The 22,417-nt window shown below is 37.3% G+C and overlaps 1 protein-coding gene across 4 annotated transcripts in view; it reads right to left on the reverse strand.

Annotated features, from left to right (window-relative positions):
- LOC149794748 (tyrosine-protein kinase receptor torso-like) overlaps positions 1-22,417 on the reverse strand; it is a 204,494-nt gene that overhangs the window by 80,651 nt on the left and 101,426 nt on the right. For all 4 annotated transcript variants that reach the window (XM_089964374.1, XM_089964372.1, XM_089964373.1 and 1 more), the window contains 3 exons: positions 12,430-12,500; positions 6,194-6,365; positions 51-265 (listed from right to left, as the gene is read on the reverse strand). In XM_089964374.1, coding sequence (XP_089820500.1) covers positions 51-265; positions 6,194-6,365; positions 12,430-12,500 — 458 coding nt within the window. The remainder of the gene's footprint in view (positions 1-50; positions 266-6,193; positions 6,366-12,429; positions 12,501-22,417) is intronic.

The raw sequence follows: 22,417 nt of genomic DNA on the forward strand, positions 1-22,417 counted from the left end.
CAACTTTACCAAACTGCGGTGTTTCGTATAGCATATAATGCAATGCTTACCTCATCGACTTCAACTTTTCCAAAATGTGGTGTTTCGTATTGATGACTTTGCATTGTCAGCTCTTTTCTCCAGTCCACAGCATATTTCTGAAATGTGTTGACCGGAGAGGCGTGTATAGGTGCATACCAGTATAAAGTGACATTGTCCAGTAAAGATTGTCCTTCCTGAAACACGCCAGTGTCTGTCCAACTAAGGTTGCATGGAGGTTCCGGGGCTGAGAATTAGAACGTAAAATAGCTTTAGGTGTGTCACTATGTCTTTGTATGTATCTTGATCTTTTACTTAAAACGTTGTCAGACAACAGAAGAAGAAATCCCGTAATTTCTCAAGTGCAGGCTTTAAAACAATTGTGGAACATTTATACCCTCAGTTTTTCACTTGTTGAAGACACACTTTCAATACTATTACAACATGCATATGTTTCATGATGCAAATAAATCTCGACTACTCAGTGCACTGTTCAAAGCATCCTGGAGATTGAATCTAAGGTGGCAGGGTCCAGTTTCGTAAATTGGCCCCTGGCAAATTTCGTAACTTAAGGCTATGGTGTGACTTTTTCAGCTATTATTGTTTACTATTTATAGATATGGATATATTTGTGTACTAGGTGTTTCGGGCTTGTGTTGTTCTTGAAACTGATGTCAGGCATGTACACCTTCCATAGTTGCTCTGCAGTATGTTGATACCAATAGTCGGCTAGGAAGAAGAGCTAGCCTCCCATAGCAGTAGACACGTGGGTTCAAGGCAAGTAGAGTATCGCAAAAACTGCTGGGATGACAACTATTCTGAATTGTTTCAAACTATTTAGTAGACAATGTTTTTCAAAATTTTCATCCAGGGAAAGGGCTTGCATTTGCACTGTGAGCACCACATGCTGTCAAAAATGGCCTTTGGATGTGAAAAATGCATGTATAAAATAGGGGTTGGGGTGCATAAACTTCTGCTATGAACTGCCATTGACTTCTCTGGTCAAGTGAATAATATTCTTATGCTTTGTTTTAATATAGGTATCTAAAAATATGGACCTTTTTGACCTCACTTGTGTATTTGATTTTTTATGACTTTTTATACTTGGTTGCTGATTGCGGCATGAAATTTGTATATAAAAACTGGTCCCTGCCCCCTAACATTACGCTGTGTGGTAACTCAGTAGCTTACTACGTGACCATAACAACCCAAAGGCAGTACAACAAAATAGAGCGGAATTCAGCTGCATCAGTGTGCTCTTGATAACCGCATTTACATTTAGAGCACAAACAATAATATTATTAGTTAAGTGAGTTTCTTCTGATTAGGAAATGAGTTAACATTATTTTGCCCGAATCAATGTTCGAGCTACCGCTATAAATAGCAAATACTGTGTATTATTGTGTGATGGAAATGCTTATGATGCAAACCCCCACTCACTTAAAATAAAACAGATACATTTGGAAGGCACATGCTGATAATGTATTTATTTTGATGCTATTTTCAGGTGTTAGGTGGCTTTTTCTAGTTGATTTCTAATGCTTTTTGTAGATGTAATTTAAATAATGACGCTTTTTTATATGCTGTCTCGATGTATCATAAAATAGCATAAGGAGCGTTGATACAGTTCCTGGGCATAATTCTGTGCAACTTAGGTACGGTTCTTTGGCACAACATTGATCTGGGCATAATTTCTTGTCACCTAACCTTTTTGTAGATTTTATTGGAAAAAGTTTATTGTAATTAGCTTGAAATGGTAACCTATTAAATGCACACAAAAATACATACGAGTGAAATCTTCATCGAAAAGGTTTCTGAGCATTCGCCCTGCATTTACAACTGGTTATGCTTGTTTCACAGCCCTTACGCATATACCCGCCAACCCCCCCCCCCAAAAAAAAACAAACAACACAAAACAAACAAACTACACAATTACACCCCCCTGCAAAATATTAACAAAGGACTTGCTTAAATATACAAAGACAATGGTATTAGAAGTTATTTATGATAACTTGCCATTTCCTAATCAATATTATTTTTGCCAGTTCCTTTTCTCTTGGTACTAAATGTTTTAAAATCGGTATGAGACGTAATTTTATCTGTGCTTGTGGCGGGGTGGTATTAGCTTTCTACAATACCTTCCCCAGGTTTTTTTTTTGCTGTAAGATTGGAACAAGTTTGAATACATTTACTGATGTTTTGTGGGCATTGTCAACCCTATATTGTGTATGTTAAACAATGAAAGTAACTAATCTACAGAACTAATACTAGTACCTAATTGGCACTGTCAACCCTACACTTTGTATGTTAAGCAATGAAAGTAACTAATCTACAGAACTAATACTAGTACCTAATTGGCATTGTCAACCCTATACTGTGTATGTTAAACAATGAAAGTAACTAATCTACGGAACTAATACTAGTACCTAATTTGCACTGTCAACCCTATACTGTGTATGTTAAACAATGAAAGTAACTAATCTACGGAACTAATACTAGTACCTAATTGACAGTGTCAACCCTATACTGTGTATGTTAAACAATGAAAGTAACTAATCTACGGAACTAATACTAGTACCTAATTGACATTGTCAACCCTATACTGTGTATGTTAAACAATGAAAGTAACTAATCTACGGAACTAATACTAGTACCTAATTGGCATTGTCAACCCTATACTGTGTATGTTAAGCAATGAAAGTAACTAATCTACGGAACTAATACTAGTACCTAATTGGCATTGTCAACCCTATACTGTGTATGTTAAACAATGAAAGTAACTAATCTACGGAACTAATACTAGTACCTAATTGGCATTGTCAACCCTATACTGTGTATGTTAAACAATGAAAGTAACTGATCTACGGAACTAATACTAGTACCTAATTGGCATTGTCAACCCTATACTGTGTATGTTAAACAATGAAAGTAACTGATCTACGGAACTAATACTAGTACCTAATTGGCATTGTCAACCCTATACTGTGTATGTTAAACAATGAAAGTAACTGATCTACGGAACTAATACTAGTACCTAATTGGCATTGTCAACCCTATACTGTGTATGTTAAACAATGAAAGTAACTGATCTACGGAACTAATACTAGTACCTAATTGGCATTGTCAACCCTATACTGTGTATGTTAAACAATGAAAGTAACTGATCTACGGAACTAATACTAGTACCTAATTGGCATTGTCAACCCTATACTGTGTATGTTAAACAATGAAAGTAACTGATCTACGGAACTAATACTAGTACCTAATTGGCATTGTCAACCCTATACTGTGTATGTTAAACAATGAAAGTAACTGATCTACGGAACTAATACTAGTACCTAATTGGCATTGTCAACCCTATACTGTGTATGTTAAACAATGAAAGTAACTGATCTACGGAACTAATACTAGTACCTAATTGGCATTGTCAACCCTATACTGTGCATGTTAAACAATGAAAGTAACTGATCTACGGAACTAATACTAGTACCTAATTGGCATTGTCAACCCTATACTGTGCATGTTAAACAATGAAAGTAACTGATCTACGGAACTAATACTAGTACCTAATTGGCATTGTCAACCCTATACTGTGCATGTTAAACAATGAAAGTAACTGATCTACGGAACTAATACTAGTACCTAATTGGCATTGTCAACCCTATACTGTGCATGTTAAACAATGAAAGTAACTGATCTACGGAACTAATACTAGTACCTAATTGGCATTGTCAACCCTATACTGTGCATGTTAAACAATGAAAGTAACTGATCTACGGAACTAATACTAGTACCTAATTGGCATTGTCAACCCTATACTGTGCATGTTAAACAATGAAAGTAACTGATCTACGGAACTAATACTAGTACCTAATTGGCATTGTCAACCCTATACTGTGCATGTTAAACAATGAAAGTAACTGATCTACGGAACTAATACTAGTACCTAATTGGCATTGTCAACCCTATACTGTGCATGTTAAACAATGAAAGTAACTGATCTACGGAACTAATACTAGTACCTAATTGGCATTGTCAACCCTATACTGTGCATGTTAAACAATGAAAGTAACTGATCTACGGAACTAATACTAGTACCTAATTGGCATTGTCAACCCTATACTGTGTATGTTAAACAATGAAAGTAACTGATCTACGGAACTAATACTAGTACCTAATTGGCATTGTCAACCCTATACTGTGTATGTTAAACAATGAAAGTAACTGATCTACGGAACTAATACTAGTACCTAATTGGCATTGTCAACCCTATACTGTGCATGTTAAACAATGAAAGTAACTGATCTACGGAACTAATACTAGTACCTAATTGGCATTGTCAACCCTATACTGTGCATGTTAAACAATGAAAGTAACTGATCTACGGAACTAATACTAGTACCTAATTGGCATTGTCAACCCTATACTGTGCATGTTAAACAATGAAAGTAACTGATCTACGGAACTAATACTAGTACCTAATTGGCATTGTCAACCCTATACTGTGCATGTTAAACAATGAAAGTAACTGATCTACGGAACTAATACTAGTACCTAATTGGCATTGTCAACCCTATACTGTGCATGTTAAACAATGAAAGTAACTGATCTACGGAACTAATACTAGTACCTAATTGGCATTGTCAACCCTATACTGTGCATGTTAAACAATGAAAGTAACTGATCTACGGAACTAATACTAGTACCTAATTGGCATTGTCAACCCTATACTGTGCATGTTAAACAATGAAAGTAACTGATCTACGGAACTAATACTAGTACCTAATTGGCATTGTCAACCCTATACTGTGCATGTTAAACAATGAAAGTAACTGATCTACGGAACTAATACTAGTACCTAATTGGCATTGTCAACCCTATACTGTGTATGTTAAACAATGAAAGTAACTGATCTACGGAACTAATACTAGTACCTAATTGGCATTGTCAACCCTATACTGTGTATGTTAAACAATGAAAGTAACTGATCTACGGAACTAATACTAGTACCTAATTGGCATTGTCAACCCTATACTGTGTATGTTAAACAATGAAAGTAACTGATCTACGGAACTAATACTAGTACCTAATTGGCATTGTCAACCCTATACTGTGCATGTTAAACAATGAAAGTAACTGATCTACGGAACTAATACTAGTACCTAATTGGCATTGTCAACCCTATACTGTGCATGTTAAACAATGAAAGTAACTGATCTACGGAACTAATACTAGTACCTAATTGGCATTGTCAACCCTATACTGTGCATGTTAAACAATGAAAGTAACTGATCTACGGAACTAATACTAGTACCTAATTGGCATTGTCAACCCTATACTGTGCATGTTAAACAATGAAAGTAACTGATCTACGGAACTAATACTAGTACCTAATTGGCATTGTCAACCCTATACTGTGCATGTTAAACAATGAAAGTAACTGATCTACGGAACTAATACTAGTACCTAATTGGCATTGTCAACCCTATACTGTGTATGTTAAACAATGAAAGTAACTGATCTACGGAACTAATACTAGTACCTAATTGGCATTGTCAACCCTATACTGTGTATGTTAAACAATGAAAGTAACTGATCTACGGAACTAATACTAGTACCTAATTGGCATTGTCAACCCTATACTGTGTATGTTAAACAATGAAAGTAACTGATCTACGGAACTAATACTAGTACCTAATTGGCATTGTCAACCCTATACTGTGTATGTTAAACAATGAAAGTAACTGATCTACGGAACTAATACTAGTACCTAATTGGCATTGTCAACCCTATACTGTGTATGTTAAACAATGAAAGTAACTAATCTACGGAACTAATACTAGCGCCTAATTGGAAAACTTATCAAACTAATGCCAGCATGTACATTCAGTTTGAAAGTATTATTGTACGCAATGTATGTACTTCCGTGGTACGTCCTTGAAATCGTTATGCATTTCTTACATCTCTGGTTTTTTTTTAAAAGAGTGATCCGTACTTTCACTCTAAACTAACATTTAATTTTGTTTTCTTAAAGTCTGGGTTTATGTACAGGTATAAATTTGATCTTTGATAAACTTCAAAAACGGCACATGTAATCAATATATACATGAGTATTATATACGAGAAGTTGAAACTTTATATATCTTTTATTTCATAACAAATTGAAATTACTCACCACAAACAGTGTAATTATACTGAGTTGCTTCGAGACAAGCTGGTGTCGTGAAGCTGATGACAATGTCCTTGGAGCTCCCATGATGGAACTTATCGTCATAAGCGTAGATATGGACGGTGTAATTGCTGTCGAAGTCTAGGTTCTTTATCTTGTATTTAAACTCTGGTGGCGCCTGAAAAAAAAAAAACAACAAATGATTCGAACCAACTTTAGGGTTAATGACATCAAATGTATTGCTATCATGACCATATATATAGACTGTGCAAAGACTGAGTCTGATACGGAGTAACGATTAATCGAGTTAGTCATTCCGAAACGAATGCTTTCCCCTGACTCTGGTTTTGTGTTTATTACACACACCGCCTTTTAGCTATCCAAATAAATCCCTTTTGATCGAATTCAAAACAAATAGGGATTTATGAAAAGTCCTACTACCTGACAATGACAACAGTATCATACAACATTTATTCATTACACGGACAGAGATAACCTAGTCGTCCTACTACCTGACAACTGACAAGAGATAATCCATTTGTCCCGCTAACTGACAATCACAACAGTCATACAAGCAGTTATTCAGTACACGGACAGAGATAATCCAGTCGTCCTATTACCTGACAATGATAACAGTATCCTACAACATTTATTCACTACACTGACAGAGATAATCCAGTCGTCCTATTACCTGACAATGACAACAGTATCCTACAACATTTATTCACTACACTGACAAAGATACTCCAGTCGTCCTATTACTGACAATGACAACATTATCCTACAACATTTATTCAGTACACGGATAGAGATAATCCAGTCGTTCTATTGCCTGATAATGACAACAGTATCCTACAACATTTATTCAGTACACTGACAGAGATAATCCAGTCGTCCTATTACCTGACAATGACAACAGCATCCTACAACATTTATTCACTAGACTGACAGAGATAATCCAGTCGTCCTACTACCTGACAATAACAACAGTATGATACAAACAGTTATTCAGTACAATAACAGAGATAATCCAGTCGTCCTACTACCTGACAATGACAACAGTATCCTACACATTTGACATTATTCAGTACACGGACAGAGATAATCCAGTCGTCATATTACCTGACAATGACAACAGCATCCTACAACATTTATTCACTACACTGACAGAGATAGATAATCCAGTCGTCCTACTACCTGACAATGACAACAGTATCATATCACATTTATTCACTACACAGACATAAATAATTAATTTGTCTTACTACCTGACAATGACAACAGTGTCATAAAAGCAGTTATTAAATACACTGACATAGATAATCCAGTCGTCCTACTAATTGACAATTGCAACAGTATGATACAAACAGTTATCCATTACAATAACAGAGATAATTCAGTTATCCTACTACCTGGCAATTCACTAAGATAATCCAGTCGTCCTGCTACCTAACAATGACAACAGTGTCACAAAATATGTATTCAGTACTCGGACAGAGTAACCACACTTAATTTTGCACATAAATCAATAATCATTTTTCCTCAATATAAGGATCTAGTTTTGGGGGAGGGGCTGGGAGGAGGTAAATTTGACAGTGTTATTTATACCCGTTCATCCTCCATACAAGCCCATACGATTCCTCAAACATTGCGTCCCATCACAGGAATCCAGAACATTATGGAGTCAGATCACCATGTTCACTGAAGGTTGCTCTCCTCAAATCCTTGGACATGAATTATCCGATATGTTGCAGCCTCCTAATTTCAAAATTAAGTCGTAACTAAACTCAGACTGTCTGCGACGTATAGTGTCACGGAATTGCATGTACGAAAATGCCTAATCATTATATATGAACGAGCATATAGATAAATTTCTTTGGCACGTCTTTTCCTGGAGGGGAGTATAAATATTGATTAATGTTCGATTAATCAAATCGTGAGCTGTAGAGCTGAAAACTCTATTCTTTCTTGCTATCCCTTGTAGGTATGAAGTTGTTAAATTTTCTAGAAAGTCAGACCAATGACAAGATAATGTTATGCTATTATACAGAATATACTTCTCTTCCAAGCTGTACATTTTATAGCTACACAGACAAGTTGAATTCAGTTACATGTTGTACCCGTTAAATGATGAGTAACGTTGTAAAGTTTTATAATCCAGTGCGCGTATTTTCATTGGAGACATATTAGTGTACGAATAAGGGTATTATAATACTAACCTCGTACATTCGATCCTTGGAAATAATTTAATATGTAACGTATACCATTGTATTCTAACTTAAGTGTATCTCGTGTATCAAACAGCTCATTCTTTCAAATTACACGGAAGTCGTCGAATTCTGATGGTTTTGTGAAACATATACTGCAATCAGTGGTGTAGTTGGTTCGAGGGACGATACTGGTTAAATTATTGAAAGGAGGCATAAGTTCTGGGTCAACGAGCCTGTGGAATAAGGAGGTTTCTGAGGGATTGTTAGGCAGGCTCAGAGGAGAGGACCATGCGAGGTCGTTCTTTCACCATTTGTCGAGAGCTGTGGAATCCAAATCGCCTAGATACTACGACATAAACATCCCTGCATTATTGATTGGATATATAAATTAAGTTCTGAATCTAAAATCAGTGTCATTATATGTGTGGCAGCCAAAGACAGCATCATACTTGTTGATGAACAATAAATTGAACATAAATCCATGCACAAATCATATTTGTCAATGAATCATACATTGATCGTACTTGCTGATAATTCCTTAAATCAGTCATGTATGTTGTCAGACCCATATATCAGTCATGTATGTTGTCAGACCCATATATCAGTCATGTATGTTGTCAGACCCATATATCAGTCGTGTATGTTATCAGACCCATATATCAGTCATGTATGTTGTCAGACCCATATATCAGTCATGTATGTTATCAGACCCATATATCAGTCATGTATGTTGTCAGACCCATATATCAGTCATGTATGTTGTCAGACCCATATAACAGTCGTGTATGTTGTCAGACCCATATATCAGTCATGTATGTTGTCAGACCCATATATCAGTCATGTATGTTGTCAGACCCATATATCAGTCATGTATGTCATTATATCCGGTACATACAAGCTCATTTGTGATTAGATTTTTTAAGTTGAATGATTGGATGGTATCCACTTAGGAACAATAACATTTTGTTACAGTCATTGCTGAACTTTTGTACGCTTTATATTTTGGATAATTTAATTGCATAAAAGATAATTAACTTTTCCACGAACTAATTTACATTACACGGAGAATACAGTAAAAGGCGGAAAACTATATCTGTATGTATTTCATGGAGTTATATTTCTTACACCGTAATGCTGTTTCAAGAAATAACAGCTAACACGTTTCCGCACTTGTTTATGGAAAACACAGGAGAGAGGGGGAATGTGAAAGGTTTCGTTTCGTTCAATGCTTTACGACACAGAGGCACAACTGGGTTATTAAGTGCCGAGACAATTGGAGTGAAGTATCATACCCAAGGACATACCACGTTAGCTGACCCAGGCTTGACCAGTGGTAGGATTCGAACCGTCACCATTTCGGTCCTGAGTCCGACTCGCTAGATACTGAGCCAAACGTGATGGGAACTTCGGATTCAGAAATAATTTCCCTCGGGCTTAAAGTAAGTTGGATCTCTTAGCAACATATGAGATTATGTTGATCTATAGTTAAATCACAGTTTGTGTTTATTCAATAAATGTGATACATACTTCAATGAGAATGTATCTGTATTGAGAATAGGACTCTTACCCCTTTCTAAGTCCGATTGATTTATCTCTTTTTAATTTCATTTTCAGTACATGGTTACGTCCATGTCAAATTGATAATCTAAGAATACACTTTGTGAGAGCGTACAATTTATCATTGCTGTGTATTGAAACACACTTAATACTATGACACCAACAGGTAGCGCGTTGTATGTATCACTGTCATGTGAACTCAATCGGATAGCAAATGGTCTCTGTACTTTTATACGACATAACGGTTATCTTTTCTTGCAATTATATTGGCTAAAAAATTTTCTATGAAACTTTTTCTCATGGTCTTGCTCTTTTAAGATCACATGTCTTTGGAATCTCTGTTGTACCAGCTGCATCAGAAATTCTATAAAACTTGGTGAGTTTTCCTTAATATTTATACTTTCATCATTCATTCTATATTTACAACTTACTTATGTCAGTTAAAAATCTCACTGACCAGTCACATGTAAGTAAAACTAGTTTATGAATGCTTTTGTAAGTACAATTTCTAAATACCATGTATTCGTCTATGTGTCAACAAATAATACAGCTGACTGACTTTCAAAGTAATCAGTGAAATAATACAATTGACTGACATTCAATATATGAACAGACAAATAATACAACTGACTGACATCCATTGTGTGAACAGACAAATAAAACAGTTGGCTGACATCGTCAACGTGAACAGACAAATAATGCAGTTGACTGACATTCAGTGTGAGCAGACAAATAATAAAACTGACTGACATTCAATCTGTCAGCAGACAAATAATAACATTTACAGACATTCAATGTGTGAACAGACAAACAGTACTGCTGACTGACTCGCAATGTGAAGAGACAAATAATACAATTAAGTGACACTCATTGTAAACAAACAAATAATAAATTTGACTTACACTCAGTGTGAACACACAGATAATACAATTGCCTGACATTCAACGTAAACAGACAAATAATACAATTGACTGACATCCAATGTGTGAACAGATAAATAGTACAGTTAAATGACACTCAGTGTGAACATACAGGTACTACGACAGTGGATTGACACTCAAGATGACAAACACATAATACTGTTTACTGACATTCAATGTGAACAGACACATAATTGACTGATATTCAATGTGTGAACGGGCAAATTGTGCAGTTGGCTGACATTTAAAATGATAAACAAATAATACAGTTGAATGTCATTCAATGCGAACAGACAAATAATAAAGTTTGCTGACATTCAAAGTGACAAACAAATAGTAGAGTTGACTGACGTTCAAGGTGGCAGACAAATAGTATAGGTGATTGACATTCAAGGTGGAGGGCATTTTTTCAGTCAAGTTGTTGTATACATGTTATGGGGAAAAGTAAAACATACTGCACACCCAGCAGTAAAATTACTTATAGAGAGATACAGATAAACCATACTTATCAAACAATAAATCTGTTGTGTATATATGATCTTAACAATACAGCAAGACTCTATATTTTCAGGCATTTTATTATGTAGAAATACCCTCCTGTTCAAATTCTAACCTAACTTGCCATCCCCAAGGCAAACCTAGCTACTAATTGTACAGTAACTCCATTTTACACAAATCAGTAGGGTTAGTTTTACAATGCAAATCTCTCTCTCTCTCTCTCTCTCTCTCAATAATTAGAAAACCAGTCAGCAGATGCAATTGATACCTACCGTAGTCCCTGATATAGAAGTATAGAATGTGAATTGTATGTTGCACTGTATTGCATTTATTTATAATGCCTAAATATAATGCTCATAGCTATTCATATCTGATCATAAAATTTCAACATGTATTCGTACTTGAATGTAAAGGGACAGTACATAGCCTGTAACTCCATCACAAGATTTAATAGTCAGTGTTTATTCGGAAGTAACTTCAAGGAAGTGATTTTTTGTAATTCAAGATATATATTTGCACTACACGACTACATCTCTGTTTATTTAAAAATAGCGTTATGATTTGCTCTTCTATGGCACAACGACAAAGACGCAACAAGATAACTGACACGGACCGATCCAATGGTGGGATTCGAAGCAACACCCTTTTGGTCGCAAGTCCGGCACGCTAACCCTGAGTCAAACGTTGCTCCTGGCACCGTTAATAGCCTCTTATGACTTTCCTGAGTGCGCACCTGGCATATTCCACATCCCCAAGCCGATGGGAGTTGATAACAATGATATTTTATATAAATTTCAAGAATACTAGTCATATCTCCCAGATTCCACACAAAAAAGTACGAATCCTCGAATCCTCAAACTTTTTAATTCGTTTTCTTACAAATCGACCGTCCTCCTCACTAATTATGGCCCCATACATGTCTATTGCAATGACACATTAATACATGGGTACTGATTTTGATGTGCGATCTTCAACAAACATATTTCTGTTACATGAAATTCAAAGCATGAATATATTATAGAGCAATAAGATATGACTAGAATTATAAGTAATGTACCTTTATTTCCTCCGCCCACAATCTGTCGCTCGACTCGGTCATCCAGTAAACTTTAAAAAAACACTGGGGTTCTAAAGAAAATAAAATAAATTGCAAAGTTCATTTTTTTCAGTTTTGACTGTTTGCTTTATAGATTTAAATGAAGCTTATAAATAATTTCGCCATTGAGATATTGACTTTACAAGAAAAATAATCCTTTTTCTGCTCACTTTATATTATTTATTCATACTGCTCTCGTCTAATATTCCTTATAGGTTTCCTACGTTGCCATGGAGATACTGACTTTACAAAATAAAGATAGTCCTTTTTCTGCTCACTTTCTCTCGTCTCATATTCCTTATAGATTTCCTACGTTGCCAGATAGGAATTATCTATGCAACGGTCTGCAATATAGTTAGCTTTTGTGTATTTTTCACACAAAAGAATTATATAAAAAAAAAAACAATAACTAAACAAACGTGTTTAATCCTGGACTATTGGCCTGATGATGATTTGAACTGTGAAGTGGACATTTCACCATGGAACCCTCACTCGCTTACCCTAATTGATCGTTCATAACGCATGAAGCGACATTGGAGATCAGTTACACCTAATAACAGACCAGAACCGAGAAACCTCCCACCATTTTTCCTCTATGACCTTTCGTAGTGTAAGAACTTAATTTAAAGATTTGTTTGTTATTTACTAGATGCTTCTTTGTCACAGCTTCTGTACATCTAACTTGTAGAATCTGCCTTGTGAAGCGGGAGGACAAAACTCGCGATGCTGACAGTGTTGTTAATAATTCATGAGCTTTCAAGATTTTCAGGAATTACCAAGAAAAGGCAGTATCATGCGAGGCAGACACTGTTCTTCTCAAGGTTATTGAGAAAGCCCTTGACCTTCTAGCGCCTAAATATTTGTAGTTCCTAGGGATACCCCATCCCACCCTCCGCTCGGGGTTGTGTTGGTATAAACTGTTTGACGTGTATGTAGAATCTCATTAAATAACATAGTCACTAAAGTAAGCGCTCTAGAATGTGCAAGTGACAAGTAGAAGGATTCAACCATCTATCTGTATTGTACAAATGTTATTTTATTATCCATAAATACCCTTCTCATGCACATCCTGTATTCTTGATATGGACAACTGCTTGTCTAGGAACGTAACCGTTGAGATGAGTGTTGTGTGTGCTATTTAGTCGTCTTAGGAAACAAAAGCAGACTGATGCATACCAATATCTACTGAACATATATAAGTTTATGCATTACAGATATATGACTCTACATATGTTTATTTAGAGATGCCGCTCAGATAGGTACATGAATACACATGTCCCAAACACAAGAAGCACGCATATTGCATGAGAAATTTGAATAAATCACGATGGTCGATGTGATCTAGTAACTTCACAGTTCCTAAGGAGTTCCAGAACCAACTCAATGAATTTGTGACGGACAGAACCACAAGCCCCGTGAGCGCAACAAAACTCCAAGAAGGTGCTTGACAACAAGCTTGAGCTTCTGGATAACACATTTTCAGCATGAATGGCAGAAGAAGATTCCCTGGACATGAACAATGTTCGTAATTTCCTCGCTTCGCGCTCGAGAGTGGCTGCCTGGTTTTTAGTGCGCAAATGATCTTTGCACGCGCCATTATCATAATGGACGCCCTCTTGTCAAAGAAGGAATATATGCTTCAAATAGTGTCTCCGCTAGGATAGGGGAGGGGAGGGTAGAAGACATCTTTGACTCCACGAAAAAAGTTACACCAAGGTTGTAGAAGCTTCACGGAAACCAACCCTGGTGCGATTGTTGGCACAACTCTTTAATACAACAAAAATGTCTTTCCGTTGTTTGGCCTTTATCGTGTCGGTGATTATGACCCGACCAAAGTGACCCAGCTGCAAGACGGTGACTTCTATAGTGTATCTCAACAACTGATTAAGAACTTTGATAATTTCATAAGGGGGCAAGATCTGAGCGATATTGGCTGTTATAAGTTTGCAGATGGGAAAGAAAACGTGATTGATAACAAAGGCCACCTACTGGTCTTTTTGGTCTTGACTGAGAATATAAACGTGCAGATTAATATGTTATACCTCCTACATGCTTGTTGGCACGTCCTCTAGCATTAATTAAGTTCTTTGAAGAAATCTCCAATCGTAGATGGTGAACAGCTCCAATATACCCGTCTTAGTGTCGTCGCCCGACTAGTAGTCCTGGTCTGGAGAACCTCATCATAGGCAAGCTCCATGCTTTCTTATAATCCGCGGTATTTTTTCATTCCTAGGCAGACGTAAATGTTCAGTCTTTCATTTATTGACCTCTGAGAAGGTCATATACCATTTGGGGTATTAGTCCTTATTCGAAAAAGTCAGCTACGTTTTCTGTATTCGTCATCAGTTTCAGGTGCGTTTACATCCTGACGGCAATTGGGTTGTATTTTCCGCTATCTACAACCAACATCACCATATGTTTTTTGAACTGTTCAAAGGTATTTTTTTTCTTCAGCAGTTATGGTTAAACGTTTTAGTTCGACCTATATGTCAAGCAGAATTTTGTTTCGTTTATCAAAATGTCTTCATATAATGTGTACGCTGAATTTTTTCGTGGCGTTAATAATTTATAATTCCTACTGCAGCTAATGCGTATTCGCCTTTTGTGTTTGATATAAAAATTAGTCTCTCAATGTTTAACATAAAAGTTACCAGATCAAGATAACATGCTTGTGAAGCATTTAGCAATTTGGATCATTAATCTTTAGCATAAGTGTGGCATGCTTAGACCCAGACAATAACTGCCAAACATTTACCCGCTCTACGTGTATTGGGATGGCATCATTTTCGCTTAGTCGTTGAAGCTGTTACGGAACTTCCAGTAGAACAAGCCATCCCATTGGATCTTGCTGCCTAAGATCATGCATGCAAAGGACTTTGCATAACTCACCGAGAAAGTGAGCTCTCATCAATAATGATGTCGGCTCATCTGCGAAGATGAATTAAAACTGTAGTCAGTTTTTTGCCGAGTTTGATGACGCAGATCACAGGGTCTGTTCAAATCCAGCCCCATTTTTTTGTATGTCTTACTACAGCGGATAGGTGGACAGAAGATGCCAGTATTTAAAATAACAGCCCACAAGGAGTTCGAACACTAAAACTTCTACCTTGAGCACCTCGGGTAGTAGAAGCTTGCTAATCGCAAAGTGTTTATGATCTGGACAAACTGCAAGTCGGGTCTAAGCCCTTGACTTTACAACTGGTGAGGAACACCTTCAGTAATATTTTTGACAATATATATCATCAGGTTGTAGAACATGTAGATGTTTCGGGCAAACGAGGCAGCGAGTTCTCCATACAGAATCAGGATGCCTAACATACAATTTGCTGAGACTAATGTTTCACAGGCCTGGATCTTGTTTAGTGTGACGTTTTTGTGGCGAAACACGTGGTCATACATTATAACCAGTCGTCCCTGGAATTTGTCCTGGATCATGCGAGCTAGTCAGGGCTAGGTCACTACCTTGTGTTCAATATGTTATCGATGGTGTATCTGGAGTCCCTTATGATCTTGATTACGCGAGATGATTCGTTGAAACTGAGTTCATACATGACGGATAGCAGCGTATGTGTAACTCAAGAAATACGAAGTCCAAAGGACTTATAAGCTGTTCGCCAAGTCATTGACAATTGCGTTATCTTTTTCCACGTCGTCATCGTCGTATTCAGCGTCCACACTCAGCTTCAGCATGGTATACATAGCAGACTCGTCCATGTTTGTAGTAGTCCATGCTCTGACGTTCTCATGCAGTTTTCTAGAAGTCGCTAAACCAGATGTAAACATAGATTCATCGATTGACAACGCTTTACTGTCTGAGTTCTTCGTCTTCATTTCAGTCGAACGGCTTAAGGTTTCGAAGATCATCATGTTGGCATTAATTGATTTTCATGCAATGGTGAAGGTGTAACTGGTACTCGCGGGGACACTGGTTAAACGCGTGCTCATGTTGTGAAAGTGTTGCATGAATTACTTGCTTGGACCAATCATACTGAGATTATTGGTGACTACAGTTAACTTTAGGGTGCCTTCTACTCGATTGATTCCGTAGTCAGCAATCAGTATGGATTAAGTGTGCGTCTATATTGTGATTCCATCTTGTTTAAGTGTATTGAAAACTCTCAGTTGTATGTTCAGTAGTGTCACACTGCAACAGCATATATATGAGTCGATTTCGAGATGGACGAGTTTAGGCACTCCATCAACAACGAATGGGATGAGTATGAGGATACATCGTTTACACGTGTTGTGTCTTGCCCTCGAGCTATCTATATCATGGCGACCGAGATCCTTTTCCACCCAGTGTTGTGTTGTACACCCCTTCCACCTCGTATTTGCCATATTTTAGCTAATGCATCATATTTTGTTACGCTATCACCCTAGAGCAGTACGCTGGCAACCATTCGGTGGATAAGTTTTTTTTAGATATTGCGCACTATTTCAGGGAGGGTCAGTCCTTTCCATGGCGACTGGCGGTTCGACAAGTACGATAACGATCAAGCCAGGTATCTAAAACTTTGATGAAAGCATTTTCAGATTTGTCGCTCGACATTTCTGAGTCCAACATGCGGATAACGATGGTAGTCCCAGTTCATTTGGAAACGCAAATTAACTATAGTGTGTGATCCCTCTTAGGACTATATTTTAAGGGGTGTCTTATCGCTGACCGTTAAAAAAGAGATAAATCCGTTGACTTTACTGTGTAAAATGCGCTCGTTCACTGTCTAGACTAACTGTTACAATATACAATCTTGTCAAAAGCTCCCAATCCACATTATTAAGAATTGTTCACGCGTCCTATCCCCAACGTGGGCCTTGCCACTATATTCTAGACCAGTATTTAAGCAGCTAGAATGTGGAACAATTAATACGTTAAAGATCCGTGTCAATGATGGACATCACAACCTCATTAACAACAGATAACATTATTTGATGAACGAATATTTACTGTCCGTAGGAAAGCTTCAGCGTCAAAACAGAAAGCGAACCACCGCAGTTGCACGACAATACGCAAACGTTATATATCCACACCCTAGTAGCCGGTATATATATATATATATATATATATATATATATATATATATATATATATATATATATATATATATAGAAACCCTCTCAAATATCCCTCTTATAGACATAACACTCGCCATTCTTCCTAAAAAAAAACAAGAAACAAAATTCCACAAAAAAGGAATCATCAAGTCAGCTCCGCTATCGAAATATGTGGATAGAATGAAAAGCAGACGAGTTTTTCCACGCATAAAGCAAGGCTATAGATTAGTTAGATGAGCGTGCGCTCACCATAGACGACGGTTATGGCCTTCTGACTTTTCACACATCTGTCCGTGCGAGCTGGTGACGACGCTACATGTTTTTCTTCATGAAACTGCCTTAATCATTAAAATGTTATCTCCAACTGGATGAAAACCTATACGTTATCGTCATCGCGTATACTCTAAGTTTCAAATACGATGAAACCTTGAGTGAGTAGAGATAGACACTTGGACTATTATTTTCCCAAGTCAAACATATATGAACTGCACCTTCGTCATCAAGAGGCCCAACTTCTGTGAAAGCGGAGCGAAAGACAGGCACAATGCTACGCATGGCCTATATACGTAATCAGGGCAGTTTGTTAGCCTCAAACGCTCATTCATACCGTTTAACACTGAGAGGAAAAAGGCAAACAGTTAAGCTCTCACAGGTGCCAACAGTATAATCATCTCAGAAAGACTGTACACTATTCTTCCGACTGGTAACTGAGTCATAAATGGAGATTTTTAATCCTCTGGCGCAAATTATCATAAATCTGAGCACGCGTTGGTGTCTATCGACGCGAATCATAGTTATCATTCTTACGCACAGTTATTAATACTGAAGAAATCTGGAATTTCTATTTCACGGCCCATGCCATTCCTCCTGAAATAAAGCAGTCCTGGTTACTTCAGGAAATTAGATTTCTGAATTAGACTGACCTCAGATACTAACCCAGTATAGATTTAGACCCTTCTCATAGACTGAAAAATGAGGCACTTAGATTTAATCACTTTAATTCCAAAGACGGACATGTATCCATAACTACACAATTTAACGCCAAGAGAGATGTTTTATGGGAGGTTCAGATTCCAGCAAATCAGAGAGCTCTGACACAGGCTTGAGCAAGAGTAAGAGGCGAGGGTAGTTTTGTATAAAAACAATACTGACGGGGTGTTAATGTCATAGATGGTATTGACACTAGCCTCAATGAAGCCAGTATGGTTCATTGGAGACTTTGGTGCAGGTCTTCTCTCTAGATCATTATTGCCTCCCCAGTTATTGTGGGATTTGAGGCAGTGCCCAGCATGTGGACTGGCTCGGATTGTGGGTAACCTTATTAGCGAGTGCCTCGTGGTAAAAGCCTAAACACGACATGATTCGCCTGCTAGAGGAGACCTTACTGCAGTGTTTTTCAAACTTTTTTGTCTTGAGGGGCACCAAAAGATCTAAAAGTATTCACGGCACACCTGAAAAGATTTAACAATTTTTATGGTGAAGAACTTATTTTTTACATATATATTTAATTTTAAACTTAATGTGAAGGATGTGCCTGCTTTCGAGAGCAAATCCGATTGAAGCGAGGCTCCAAAGTCGACAAACAAGCACGCATTTCATCGTCGATTTTAAGAAGTCTCTCTCTCTTCTTCGATTTGATTTTAGTGAATGCTGAAAATCCAAACTCACAAAACCACAAAGACACAAATGGCAGAATTACTTTGATTGCTTTTGAACTGATTGCAGGATACGACTTCTTGATTGAGATCCAAAACTCGTCCAGGGTCTTTTCGGGAAATGTTGACTGAAGAAATGTATCGATTTTTAAATCAATGAGCTGTTTTTCTTCTTCGGTTGTAAGATTTGTAGTTTCATTGTTTCCGAATGGATTGATTACCCATCCATATTCATCGCTTTCATGTGATGGGAAGTAATGCTTCAGTGCCGATTGTAGGTCTCTCAGTGTGTCCGGAATTTCGGGATGATTTTCTTGTCTGAATGAGATTCGTTGACAGTAGGAAAGCAGTCGAGGACTCCCTTCGAGACCTTTCTTTGCCAGAGCGACAACTTTTCATCAAATGACTTCAGTTTTGATGTTGCAGTGATGATGTTTTTCGATGGTCATTGAAGACTTAAATTCAGCGAATTTAATTTGTCGAATAAATCGGAGAGAAATTGAACCTTCAGCCACCAGATTTCGTCATGAAGAGAGAATCCAGAGTCTTTTTTTTTTTAACCTCCAAGAACAAAATCACTTCAGTCTTGAGATGGACGAGACGCTTTAACACTTGTCCACTTGAAAGCCAACGAACGTTGGTATGGTACAGCAGGCATTTGTAGACTGAATCCATCGCTTCACAGAGTTGAGAGAAAGTCGAGATTGAAGCGGTCGAGATTTGATGAAGATTACAACTTGAATAACTTGGTTCAAAACAGACTCCAAATCTTTCGGCAAAGATTTGGAGGCGAGAGCTTCTCTGTGGATCATGCAGTGAACAACTAACACGTTTGGATTTTCTTGGCGCACGAGAGTGACGAATCCCTTCTTTCTTCCCTGCACTGAAGGACATCCATCGGTGCAAACGCTGATACAGTTTTTTCAACTGTAGGCTGAAGAGCAAAATGTTTTCATTCACCAAATGGAAAATGTCTTCGCCTCTCGTCGTAGTTTCCAAATCTTTGCAAAATAAGTACTCGTTCACAAATGTTCCATCCTTTATGAATCAAATAAAAGCCAGCAGCTGCGCTTTGCCACTTACGTCTGTAGATTCATCAACTTGAAGAGACCACAGCAGAGACAATTCATCGTCAGGCGCTTCGAAGTGTTCGCAAACTTGATCCTTTAAATCTGACGATAAGTCTTCAATTCTGCGCGAAATCGTGTCATTTGACAAAGGAACTTTCTTTACTTTCCGGCGGCATCAGTTCCAAGCATAGTTTCAACGACAACTGCTAATGCTGGCGCAATGACTGATTCGGCCTCTGTATGCGCTTTCTTGCGTTTTGCCAACAACTGAGCGACCTTATAACTTGCAATCAGTCCCTTTTCGGGCAGCTTCATGTAGTTCGTAAGTTTCTTAGCTTGTTTATTTTGTTGAGCCACGAGATTTTCGAAGTATTCCTTTGGTTTGTCCTTTACAGCTGGATGTTTTGTTTCCAAGTGTCTCTTCAGTTTACTGGGAACAAGCGCCTCGTTCGACAAATCTGCGTTGCAGATCAGACAGAATGGCAATTGAGCATCTTCAGATATCGAAGCGATGAAAACATACTCGATGTAATCTTCTTTGTACTTTCGCTTGCTTCCTTGCTTTTCATTTAACAGTTTCTCTTTCAGAGTTCCAGACTTGATTAAGTATTTCTCCATGGCTAAACAATGAACAAACTTTATTTATAAGCATCAAAGTTGGAATGGAACGGTCTGATTTGTTACGTTGTGTATTTATTATTTTAGCGTGGAAAATTCGAGAACATTGTATAATGTATTTATTATTATACTATTAATATAATTAGAGCGATCGAGTTCTCCCGACATCTCGCACAAGTCCCGCGTTACGAAAGGAAACAATGAATAACAAACTGACAGAGATTGGGTTTTTATATATGTTACTTTTTTAACTTTTGCGACATTGATTTACCATTTAACTTTTCGATATGTTCAAGGTTTCAAAACGCTAGCAATTTTAAATATTTTTCAAAACTCCCACGGCACACCTGCAAATCTCTCGCTGCACACTAGTGTGACAATCACTGCCATACTGAATGCCATCTCAGGCTCCAAAATATTCAGCTTTAATATTATTTTTCTCAGTTTATAAAGTACTTGATTAATTGATACAAAAATATGAACATTCCTTCTCTCTTTCTATTTAATCCCACCCCCTCCAATAAACATGACAAAATTAGTTCATACTTTCATGATCACGAACGTTTAAATAAAAAAATGCGTCACTATTAATACCATTTACCGGGTATGTGCGTCAACTACTGAAAAAAAACCCATCCGTTACATGTTCAGCATGTCTATTGGAAGCTCATGAAAAGAAAATCAATTCTATAAAGTGAATTAAATACTATCTTAAAAGATAATTTTCCAATATTAAGATGAACATGCCATCCTAAATATGAATGTTCTTCTCAGCTCAAAGATTTGATCAGACAGTTCCGAATCGACAATATCAGTGTTTTTGCTTTATATGAGAGGAGCGATTATTACTCACGAGAAAGGTTGAGATAGATGCGTGTGGAGGTGGGTGAGGGTGTGATTTAGATTTTTAACTTAGCTATAACAATTTTAGGCATATTGCTATGATGTCTGCAGAGTCGCAGTTTACACTGATGTCTAGCACTAGGTCATCATGCTGCATCCAGCGCGAGATTGACTGGAGAGCTAAAATTAACACCAGGCCGACCTGTCCTAACAAAAACCTATTAATGCTGAGCGCCAAATGAGGTAGCTGCTAGTATTTTATAAGTCTTTGGTATGACTTGAGTGGGATTCAAACCCGCGACCACCCGCATCCGGAGGCGGACATTCTAATCCTTAGAGCATCGAAGTTGTCTCTTAAAGGTAGATTCCGTATAAAATATATTTCTGCAGTTTTATAAGTATTTATCTGAAGGTATTTTGTCCTTAAAAAGCGGGTAGAGAAATTCCTTCAGAAAAATCTTCTAATTATCCGCAGAGATTAAGCAATAATATTCACCTGAGAATTCAGGACACTTACCTACATCATAACCATTGATGAGAAAATCCAAGGCACTTGAGTGCATCATAATCTTTGATAACTGCTTCATTTTCATTAAAAAAACTGCATACGCGAAACCATCAAGACAGATGTCGAAAGGAAGAAAATCTGTCCAAAGATATGATTTACAAGTTCTTGGTTCACGTTGTTCATACATGGCTATGCGTTATACA

The sequence above is a fragment of the Sinohyriopsis cumingii genome, chromosome 7 (genome assembly GCF_028554795.1).
Source record: "Sinohyriopsis cumingii isolate HCF-2022 chromosome 7, ASM2855479v2, whole genome shotgun sequence".
Lineage (NCBI taxonomy): Eukaryota > Metazoa > Mollusca > Bivalvia > Unionida > Unionidae > Sinohyriopsis > Sinohyriopsis cumingii.